The sequence below is a fragment of the Schistocerca serialis genome, chromosome 2 (assembly GCF_023864345.2).
Source record: "Schistocerca serialis cubense isolate TAMUIC-IGC-003099 chromosome 2, iqSchSeri2.2, whole genome shotgun sequence".
Lineage (NCBI taxonomy): Eukaryota > Metazoa > Arthropoda > Insecta > Orthoptera > Acrididae > Schistocerca > Schistocerca serialis.
This window is the reverse complement of record NC_064639.1, coordinates 256,006,018-256,018,052: the sequence shown is the minus strand read 5'-3', so window position 1 is coordinate 256,018,052 and position 12,035 is coordinate 256,006,018. Positions and strand designations below refer to the sequence as shown.

General features: G+C 39.8%; 1 protein-coding gene across 1 annotated transcript in view; it reads left to right on the top strand.

Moving 5' to 3' along the window:
* Positions 1 to 9,418, top strand: part of LOC126457015 (glutathione S-transferase-like) — a 27,621-nt gene extending 18,203 nt beyond the window's left edge. Inside the window, exons 2-5 of the mRNA XM_050092987.1 lie at positions 4,418 to 4,565; positions 7,852 to 8,019; positions 8,436 to 8,578; positions 9,100 to 9,418. Of these exons, the coding sequence (XP_049948944.1) occupies positions 4,430 to 4,565; positions 7,852 to 8,019; positions 8,436 to 8,578; positions 9,100 to 9,267 (615 nt within the window). The 5' untranslated portion in view covers positions 4,418 to 4,429 and the 3' untranslated portion in view covers positions 9,268 to 9,418. The remainder of the gene's footprint in view (positions 1 to 4,417; positions 4,566 to 7,851; positions 8,020 to 8,435; positions 8,579 to 9,099) is intronic.
* Positions 9,419 to 12,035: the final 2,617 nt, after the last annotated feature.

The following is a 12,035-nucleotide window of genomic DNA, read 5'->3' as shown; positions in this document are numbered from 1 at the left end:
TGTGTGTGTGTGTGTGTGTGTGTGGGGGGTGTGTGTGTGTGTGGGGGGTGTGTGTGTGTGTGTGTGTGGGGGGTGTGTGTGTGTGTGGGGGGTGTGTGTGTGTGTGTGTGTGTGTGTGTGTATGTGTGTGTGTGTGGGGGGGGGGGTGTGGGGGGGGGGGGGGTGGGGGGGGGGGTGTGTGTGGGGGTGGGGGGGGGGTGGGGGGGGGGTGGTGTGGGGGGGGTGTGTGGGGGGGGTGTGTGTGTGTGTGTGTGTGTGTGTGTGTGGGGGGGTGTGTGTGTGGGGGTGTGTGTGTGTGTGTGGGGGGGGTGTGTGTGGGTGGGTGTTAGCATAAGTTAGTTCAAATAGCAGTTTGGTCCCTTAAGAATTTACACACATTTGAACAACTGTCGTTTCAACAGCTGTCGTTTCAACTGGCGGTTGTGGCCGAGCGGTTCTAGGCGCTACAGTCTGGAACCGCGCCACTGCTATGGTCGCAGGTTCGAGTCCTGCCTCGGGCATGGATGTGTGTGATGTCCTTAGGTTAGTTAGGTTTAAGTAGTTCAAAGTTCTAGGGGACCGATGACCACTGATGTTAAGTCCCATAGTGTACAGAGCCGTTTTTCAACCTAGTAGTTTCGTCCCTTTAAACATCCCACCAATCATTCTGCCAGTCTCTGTACAAAGGCACATTTGTAGGCGTCTGAGTGGCGAGGAGGAGGGGGGGGGCGCCTAACCTGTATGCAGACTATTCATTCATCATAGAATTCTCACATTTGTCAGCGATTGTACTGCACTGCGGTTTTAACACTGCTTGAGGCCAATGGGAAATAAAGTGATTATCACTATACTGTATATCTTGGATTTTTCTGAACTGTGCCGAAACAGTGTCCTAAATACACTCCTGGAAATTGAAATAAGAACACCGTGAATTCATTGTCCCAGGAAGGGGAAACTTTATTGACACATTCCTGGGGTCAGATACATCACATGATCACACTGACAGAACCACAGGCACATAGACACAGGCAACAGAGCATGCACAATGTCGGCACTAGTACAGTGTATATCCACCTTTCGCAGCAATGCAGGCTGCTATTCTCCCATGGAGACGATCGTAGAGATGCTGGATGTAGTCCTGTGGAACGGCTTGCCATGCCATTTCCACCTGGCGCCTCAGTTGGACCAGCGTTCGTGCTGGACGTGCAGACCGCGTGAGACGACGCTTCATCCAGTCCCAAACATGCTCAATGGGGGACAGATCCGGAGATCTTGCTGGCCAGGGTAGTTGACTTACACCTTCTAGAGCACGTTGGGTGGCACGGGATACATGCGGACGTGCGTTGTCCTGTTGGAACAGCAAGTTCCCTTGCCGGTCTAGGAATGGTAGAACGATGGGTTCGATGACGGTTTGGATGTACCGTGCTCTATTCAGTGTCCCCTCGACGATCACCAGTGGTGTACGGCCAGTGTAGGAGATCGCTCCCCACACCATGATGCCGGGTACTGGCCCTGTGTGCCTCGGTCGTATGCAGTCCTGATTGTGGCGCTCACCTGCACGGCGCCAAACACGCATACGACCATCATTGGCACCAAGGCAGAAGCGACTCTCATCGCTGAAGACGACACGTCTCCATTCGTCCCTCCATTCACGCTTGTCGCGACACCACTGGAGGCGGGCTGCACGATGTTGGGGCGTGAGCGGAAGACGGCCTAATGGTGTGCGGGACCGTAGCCTAGCTTCATGGAGGCGGTTGCGAATGGTCCTCGCCGATACCCCAGGAGCAACAGTGTCCCTAATTTGCTGGGAAGTGGCGGTACGGTCCCCTACGGCACTGCGTAGGATCCTACGGTCTTGGCGTGCATCCGTGCGTCGCTGCGGTCCGGTCCCAGGTCGACGGGCACGTGCACCTTCCGCCGACCACTGGCGACAACATCGATGTACTGTGGAGACCTCACGCCCCACGTGTTGAGCAATTCGGCGGTACGTCCACCCGGCCTCCCGCATGCCCACTATACGCCCTAGCTCAAAGTCCGTCAACTGCACATACGGTTCACGTCCACGCTGTCGCGGCATGCTACCAGTGTTTAAGACTGCGATGGAGCTCCGTATGCCACGGCAAACTGGCTGACACTGACGGCGGCGGTGCACAAGTGCTGCGCAGCTAGCGCCATTCGACGCCCAACACCGCGGTTCCTGGTGTGTCCGCTGTGCCGTGCGTGTGATCATTGCTTGTACAGCCCTCTCGCAGTGTCCGGAGCAAGTATGGTGGGTCTGACACACCGGTGTCAATGTGTTCTTTTTTCCATTTCCAGGAGTGTATTTTCTGGCGCTTCGTCATAGGTTCGTTATTAAACTGCAGTTTGGATAATGTAATCACAACAGTCTGTCGATGAAGAAAACCCCTGATAACTTGTTGAATATGCATTGGTTTAGTCGGCAAAATTTCTTCAGTTATCTGAAGAACTCGACAATGTAGGTGTACGTTTATACTTAATGATGGGAGTTAAACATAAGTCGAAAGACCATAATATCACAGTCTGACAAACAGCCACCAAATTCTATAGGGCAAAAAATGCAAGATTTTGACAGTTGCAGCGATGCTAGCAGTCAAAGAGGCTAGTCTCTAGTAACAGAAGAATGGCGCGGTATGGACGGAGAAATAGCTATTTTAAATCCTGTTACATCCGTGTTTTCCAGTCAATAAAAGGGCCGGTTATGTTTCCAAAACGGATAGGAAAAATTAAACTACTATCCTACCTTCCGGTACAGCCAACATGTAATAAAAACAATCCCAGTGCGACGTAATAAATACCGTCCACAGTTTGAGTCGCAACTGTATAATCAAAAACTCTAAATAATAATAAATGAATTGTGAATTTTAATTTCTAAAGGAACTAATTAGGAGTGTTTCAGCGGCTATGGTATATACATTCTGAGGCTATGCGCCAACTATAAATCGTTTACAGTTTAATTCCCGAATTTGACTTGATTTAATACACTCAAAACTGGGCACCATTTTTATGGTTTTGAACGTTAGCCGCCGTATATTCTTATAAAATCTCTTCTCATTATTTCTGTGCCTTGCGTGCAGGCTTACCTGTCACGTTTATCTATTTTGCATACCGGATATCAAAATGAGTCTCTCTTAAAGGTTCTCTTTCTCAGATGTAACATTTAGTCCTCCAGCATGTCCACTTGTGTCGCTTCCTTTTTATTTATGCACATAACTAAACCTACAGCTAGCACATGTTCCATTACAGTTAGTACATAACATAATATTTATTTATTTTCAGCGAACACTGCTGCCTCATCAATCTGTCGTATTGTACTAAATTTTGTACTTAACAAGACTTCTACTTCCCTCTTTCCATTTCAATGCAAAAATGAAAACCAGTGGTGACAATGACCATCGTTTCATCAGTTTCATCAGTTTCCTCGGTTTCGATTTTTTGTCTTAATCTGTCGGTACAAATTATTTTAAGAGTTTGCTCTGAAGAAAGTGGATCTCCAGATATCTGTTCACGATACCACACTGTCTGAAAAGGAAAACAAGAAAACCATTTTAACTAATCACTATCCCCCCCCCCCCCCCCACATTATAAAACAACTGCCCATATTTTATAGCGTCAAAATAAGGTCCGAAATAAGACTTCATCTGCATTTCGAAAGCGCTTATCTACTCCATATACACAACACACAAGCGTTTCATAGTATGTTTATACAAGACAGCTGTGTGTGGTGCTGCAGTAGCGAAGAAACAGTGTTCCGTGATTCATTGTCTTGGACTCTGATGGCGGAACTATCGTTTCCTGCGGCAAAACGGAGGAAAAAGTGTGAAATTTAAGTCAAATGGCTATCATATCTTAGGTGCAACGCAGCTCCAAATAGTCATAGTTTGTCTGAATTACAAATTCTGCAATCTGACAACCTGAAGCCCTTTGGTCAGTCTTATGCTGTCAGAGATATCCTAACAGGCAATTTGAGGATATTGGCGGATTTCCCACATCCATCTAGTCGAAAGTCTTTTAAAGACTTACTCAAGAATTTGCCTTTGACCATTTCAACCCTCTTTCAACATGTTACAGTTTGGAGACTTCTAATAATCGTTATCTGTCGATAGTTTTCATATTTATTTTTTCTCTGCATGCTTTCGTGTGTTTAGCCCCTTCATTCTCTTTTCCTCTTTTGTAGTGCCATGAGTTCCATGTAATTGACCACCTCTTCTCAGTTATCATTTCACAAAGGCTAATGTGGCACTGCTCCCTTTTTTCTTATGGCATCAATGATTTCTGTGGAATTAAAGTAGTGAACTGGAAGAGTCCTAAATAACAACTGACTAATAGTGTATCAATTGCTCTAACAATTAACGTCTAACTTTCTAGAATGCATATATCCCAATTTTAGGCACAAATGTCTAATATGTCTTATTTTCAGCTTGATCTAGAGATGGCACCAAAATATAAGTTAACTTACTTCCCTATAATGGCTCTGGGTGAGCCAATTCGTTTTCTTCTATCATATGGCAAAGCTGAATTTGAAGATGAAAGATGTGAGAGCGAAAAATGGCCATCTGTCAAAGAATGTAAGTAAAAACACTTGTTTAAGCATATGGGATTAATAAATTTAATCTGATCTCATATAAAATTAGCAAAATAATTGCTCTCTAAAACAGTAAAACTTTGTATGAGACATTTTGTGCACTAAAAATAGTAAAGTGAGATGATATTGGGTAGGTGATAGTGAAAAACAAAGAAAAAAACCTGTTGTGTAAAAATGTAATTTATGTAATATTGAAATCTTTTTCGGTGAGTTATTCTAATAGTGAGAAACAAGTAGTTGTAACTAATTAAAAATGTAGTTACAAACACATTTTCTTTTGTAACATGTACAAAGTCAATTTCTGTAAAAGGAGGGTACACATTACAATATCTAATTTTTTTTGTCAAGGGTTTTGACATTTCCAAACTCTTTTGGGTTGAGTTTGGATTTCTGTAGGGTTCTGATACAGAGAAAGCTATTTAAACGTAGTGAGAATGTACTTAATTCGTTAGATAATAAATTAGAGGCTGGTGGCATTTTCTGTAACCTGTCAAAAGCCTTTCACTGTGAGAGCCACAGCATTCTCTCAAGTAAATTATAATATAACGATGTCACCGACAATGCTGCAAAAGGGTTTAAGTCTTAGCTATCTAACAGGAAACAAAGGGCGTCATTGGGAAACACCTGTGCAGTAAGCAGTCGGTCTTAATCTGACTGGGAATTACGTGTGATGGTCTTCAAGGTTCCATCTTGGGTCCATTGGTTTTTTGTGTACATTAATGACCTCTCATCTACTACATTGCCAGATGTTAAGTTTTTTTTTTTTTTTTTTTTTTTTTTCCAGATACAAATATTTCAAAGAGTAGCAAGTCAAATACAGATTTAGAAATAACTTCCAATCAAATTTTGAATGACATTGAGTGGTTTTAAGCTAATTCACTGTCATTAAACTTTGAGAAGACCCACTAAATGCAAGTCATGTTAAATTTCTGGGATTACAACTTGATAATAAATTCAGTTGGGAAGGGCATACCACAGAATTGCTAAAGTGCCTAAACAAGTCTGTATTTGCCGTTTGAATGTCAGATGTAGGAGATATAAATATAGAAAAACTTCGCTTATTTTCATTACATTATGTCATATGGGATCATGTTTGGGGACAACTCATCAAACTGAGCGAACATTTTTAGATTGCAAAAGTGTGTGATGAGAATCATTTGTGGTGTAAATTCAAGATCATGTAGAAACCTGTCCAAGGAACTTTGTATTCTAACTGCTGCTTCTCATTATATTTTTTCCCTAATGAAATTTGTTGCAAGTAATACATCTTTATTTCCAACAGATAGCTCAAGACATATTATCAATACTAGGAATAAGAACAATCTACATAGACCTAAAATCACTTACCTTGGTCCAAAAAGGGTCCAACAGTCAGGAACACGCATTTTCAATAAATTTCCCATTAAAAGCTTGGTTTCAGATAAAACATAGTTTAAACAGAGTTTGAAAGAGTTTTGATAGTTTCGCTGGCTCTTTACTATTTGTTTTGTTTTATTATTACTCGCGTAACAACTAATATATGAGATAAAATATGTTGCTACGAAAAGAGCCCCAAAATACCTTTTAGTGATGGTGTGCTGGGACTTTCTTTGGATCATTAATTTTCAACAAAACAAAATAGATTGTTCTTATTGTTCTGGATCTGGCTTTCTATTAAAGGAACATTTTTTTCGTTACTGTTACTCGCCGTAAAGTTCAACATATCTTCCTTACTTTATAGTTATTGAAACGGTTAGTGAAAATTACTTCGTTATTAATACTGATGTTACAGTACGCAATGATTGTTCAACTCAAAATTTTGCAGTGGATTTTTGTTAACAGTAAAACACCAATAAGTACGACTAATACGAGAACATGAGACTATTGTCATAGAAAAAGATGTTTTTACTATAAGGTTTGCCAGACCAGAACTACGCACAGCAAGATTTCTTTTATGTTATGGAGGTAAATTATCTTTTTGCACTGTTAAAAATATATCAGCAGCCTGCGTCAACCTGTAAAACACATCATAAAATCTGCTGCTCTGCTCTGCAATTCCAGAACTGAAAGAAATAATTTTTATTCACTATTACCTGCCCGCTTCTTTGCGGTATGATTGATTTCATTTAATGCAGTTTGAATGCGCCGCGGCAGTGGCTCGTTCGTTCGTAGCGCAGCTCTGTACCACAAATAATGTTTAAATAACTGAAAATTTCTTAAAGGGATGGGATAAAATACCAGGCAAGCTTATTACAAATCATAATGCAAGGTTTCACTAAGTAACTCTATTCAAAACATTTAAACAAATCACGTTATTACACACCTTTCCCAAGCGATGTCTAATGGCGTCCCTCTCACAATCTTGACAAAAAAATACTACGTAAGCGTACAATATAACGTCACAGGCTCTTCCTACTCATGTAACAAGAAGACGACAGAGAAATTATGTTCGTTCTGTATTATTTATACTAGTCACATATTCTCATCTTTGTTTGATATTTAATAAGTATTGTCTGTGGCGGTTTCAGTACTCGCCGCCAGATATTATCTAAAATAAATAAAATAGTACATAATTTTATACAAGAACAAAACGTGACACATACTGCTTTCTCTTTATTACATAATGTCTTTTGCTAAGAGACGTTACAATAGGCAACTCCTCCTCCTCCATAGATGAATATCTTAACAGGGACTGTTAAGCCAGCTTAAGTAAAAATATTTTAGATTTCAGTTTTGACAGCAGTTGGTCACAACACTCAAGATTAGGTATTTTGTGTATGATAAATTTATTAATAGTGCATCAGAATGTTTCATTCTGACAGCATGTTAATTCTGTAAATATTAGCTGTTCCAGTTTACTGCATTGTATTCACCTATTTTGAGTGTCTCCTGACAAAGTGGTCAGGTTAGTGAGTATTACAAATATTTTATGTTTTTGTGTTATACTTTGACATATTCCACACACGCGAGAATCATTGCATTTTTGGGTGTACGGAAGGAAAGCTGATTCTAATCTAGTCTCTTTTGTACATATATTTTTCAGGTATGCAATGATTTTGACTTATTGTCTCACATCAGGTTTGAATTCCACTGTTTTATGTTTCATTACTAAATATTCAATAATATTAAAGAAAAATATTTCTACAGTGTTTGGGTGAAAGTGCCATACTCTGACACAGTTTTGATCTATAGAAAGCAAGAGTGCTTTCTTGTATCTGTTAAGATTGCAAAAGAAAGCTCTGTCTTTCATACGGTAGAAATTTTTGCTAACCTTTTTTTCTTTTAACTAGCAATGCCCTTCGGGCAGGTTCCAGTTCTTGAAATTGATGGGAAGAGGACATGGCAGTCTCTTGCTATATGCCGTTACTTAGGCAAGCAGATGGGCTTGGCTGGTGCTAATGATTGGGAAGATCTCCAGATTGATATGGCTATTGATACAGTAACAGACCTAAGACTGAGTAAGTTATGTTTCTTTACACTGAAGCCATTTGTTTTTGTATTTACATTTACATATGTAAGAAGACTCCTGCCTGAAATATAAACACCAAAATGAGTAAATGCAGTCAATTGTGCACCATTCAGTTGAGATTGACTGATGGATAAATGTAAACAAGATGCCAAACACCATAGTTCAACCTCTGAAGTATCACACTTTAAATTTTCTAAAGACATAAATTTGCCCAGCAAAAATGACACTATGCAGTAATCTGTGATTTTAAAGAAACATTTGAGCTGTGACTGAGATGATGATCAGTGAGTATGTTCTCCATTGTAAAAATAAAATGATTCATTTTTCTAGTTGCATATTTTTTAGATAAAAATAACAAAGTATCTGCCAAAATTAATTTTATTTAATGTTGGATTATTTTTGTAGAAATAGCAAATTATTCATATGAGACTGATGAAGCTGTGAAGGAGAAGAAAAAAGAACCCCTCTTCAATGAAACTCTACCATTTTTATTGCCAAGACTTGATAATCTGGTGAAGGAAAATGGAGGTTATCTGGCAAATGGCAAGGTGAGCTGAAGAATATTGAAATTTGTGGAGTAGTGATACTGATTAAAGTGCGGTAATCTTAAAAATGGTAGTTATCTTCAGGTGCATTCAGACAGAGATGGTTGTCAACAATAACTCGGTCACATCCAGTTAAATTGCTAAGTCACAAAAACTGAAAAAGAAATCTATAGCATATATGAAATTGTATAATACTTACATCTGCATTCAGATCAAGAAACACTAGTTCACAATTTTAATACTACATAAAAAAAAGTAATTTAACAAACTGAACTAAGGCTTTTACTATGCTAAGGAGGGTATTTAGTATTTGTGGCTAACTAGCTGTTGCACACATTGTTTTCCAGAATTGCAAGAATTTTTCAAAATCATGATTTAAATTGCTAGGAATTATGAAGTTGATAAATTCTTTTGAAAGAATGTTGGGTAATATGTTGTACTTCATTGACTTGTTTTGCAACTGACCACAATTTTGATATAAGGTATGTTATGCTGCAGTGTTAATGTGAAATCTTTGCTTTCAGCTCTCATGGGCAGATCTGTATTTCATAGCTATATTGGACTACCTGAACTTTATGGTTGGATTTGATCTAACAAAAGATTATCCAAACCTTGCTGCACTCAAGAATAAAGTACATGAAATACCGGCTATTAAAGAGTGGGTTGACAAGAGACCAAAATCCGACATGTGAATTCAGTCGGTTTTATTTAAAAGATATCTGTTCCTTGTTTATAATACTGAATTATTTGTTCATTAAATTTTTCTAGAATGTCTTATTAAAACTGTGATAAACACTTTTGTATTTGCAAAAAAAGTACAGTAAAGTTTCTTATTAAATTGAATATCTTTTACGTGCCTGGAAATGTTTCATATGTGTGAATTATGTTCAAAAGCTATGTGGAAACAGATCTGTACACTAACAAGCCACTGTCTTGACAGACTGAAAGATGATAAATAAGATTCATGACAGGACCTGTTACTTCTAATCCTCCTGTTCTCAATGTTAATGAAGATCTTTAGAAAATTTATATGTAATCGTAATGATGACTTCCAGAGCAGCAGAAGTCTGCCAACCTTACTTTAGAGAAAATCAATTATTTTTGTATATAGTTGATGTTCAGTTTTTTTGTATTGGTAGTTTGTCTGCAGCTAATCAATGTGAATGTGTGTACATAAGACAGTGAAATACAATGAATCATGAAAGTATGAAGAAATGTTAAAATCTGTTCTTGTGTGCTGTTCTGGAAGTCAATGCATTACAGGTTGTGCAGCTTCACAATAAGAGTGCCCAAGTTAGCAAGACAGAAACAGTATTTAGACTTACATATGTTTACAATACTGTGAATAATACATTTATACATTTAATGTTAGTCCCAGGCTATTTTTTGAATCAGCAAGTTTCTCTTATCATGTCTCATATTTCCGCATCACTTCTTCAAAGTATCACTTCTTCAAAGTATCAATGATGAAATGAAACGAGCGTTTGGTGTTATTGGCTGGGAGGCCCCTTACTGGGCAGGTCCAGTCGCCTTTGTGGAGGTCTTATTACATTTGACCCCACATTGGGCGACCTGCGTGCTGGATGGGGATGAAATGATTAAGAAAACAAACACGCAGTCCCTGAGTGCAGAAAATCCCCAACCCAGCCACGAATCGAACCTGGGACCCTTAGGACGGTAGTCTGTCATGCTGACCATTCAGCTATTGGCGTGGACTAAAGTATCAATAATGACCTGCTGCGTCCTGATGGCATTTGACTTGGCTTTTATTGGTATGTCATTTTCGTATTTGAGCAACCTAGGATTAAAACTCCATTTCTGTTGGAACGGAAATATATTTGTGAGAAGAAATATTGAGTACCAATCAGTCACACAAATCTTACATTACTCTTGATTTTATGTTTTCACTTTTCCTAATTATTTGCCAGAAGGACAGGTTCTTTCACACTGGAGGTGGTTCTGTAATCTTTATTCATGGAGTGCTCCACATCAAAAACACATTACTAGCACTTTCCTGGATTATCTTAACCCACTGATTAGGTTTGTAGACAGTAGCTTGCTTGCTTGCTTGCTTTCAGGTCTATATGGGGAAAATCAGTCACAAGGCAAGTATAAGTGGCATTATTTCATGGACATGGGCTGCTGTCAATGAAAATGGTCCAACATGGGACATATACACTGATACCTATAATTCAGTGTCAAAGGGTAGATTTGTGCTGTTCTGGAATTAATGACTACTTGGTGTAAAGTGCTCCAGAAAAATAAGTGTAATGTATTTAAAATCATTCCAGAGCAGGAAGTGAAACACTGTGCTCGCTTCTATGGGTTGATGCTCTACAACTGTTGACTATAGTTAATATTTAGAGAAACTTTTTTAATTTTTATCTTCTTACACACATGGGGAAATAGTGATGTCTAAGATAAATTGAGACAGCTGAACTCACTAATTCTTCCATTTAGTCAAATTGCCTTTGGAAACTTCAGAAAAGTACCTTTCCACTTAGCTTGCTCAGCCACTACTTTACATACATCTTGGCATGATACAACTGCAACAGTTCATAATGCTAGTCAGGGAACAACTTGCTGTGATCTCCCAACAAGCATCACTTTAAACAAACCAACAACACTACAAAGTTTTATGTAAGTTAACAAATTGCAATTACCATCATTTTCAGTTTTTGTGTAGTCACTGCAATATTTTAAAACGGTGTAAATTAATTTTGCAAATTGAAGTAATTCTAGAATATTTATTCATTAATTAGAAACTGCAAGTAAAAATAAAATTATAATAGTTGGTTTTCTGGCTATAGAAGTCTCAGCAGTACCTTCGAAAGCAAATCTAGAAAGACTTGTAAAATTCAGAAAATTCCTCGGTTTTCAGCCGGGTAGCGTCGTCCAAAAGGTGCAATATTTTGGCAAGCCGACTTCTTTCCTTCTTCAGGCGTTCTTGTTGTCTGTCTGATCTCTGATGAAATGCCGACTTTATAATCTCCACCCCTCTCCCGCAGCCTCCGTCTGGGCGCTTCCGAGCGGTCTGCGGTCAGTGGTGGGGGAAGGGCGGCGTCCTGCGACAGATCATGGGCTTGCGGAACTCGAGCGGATGCCTGTGTAGACTGTCGTTGTGTTTTAATCATACTCTAAGCTTGATCCCAGGGTTTGCTTAACTGCAAACTGCTGTCTTTTAGTTCGTCATGCAGCCAGATCTCCACTGCCTCTTTGAGGAGACAATCCCAGAAGGTGTTTGATTGCTGTAACATCGTAGTTCTTGTCATGTCCATGTGAGAGGTGCTTCCCCCACCACCCAGCGCCACCCTTCTCCCCCCCCCCCACCACCACCACCACCACCACCACCACCACCACCACCACCACCGGCCGCGGACCGGTCAGAAGCGCCCTGAAGGAAGCTGCGGGAAAGGGTTGGAGATTATACAAAGTCGGCATCCATCAGAGATCAGACACC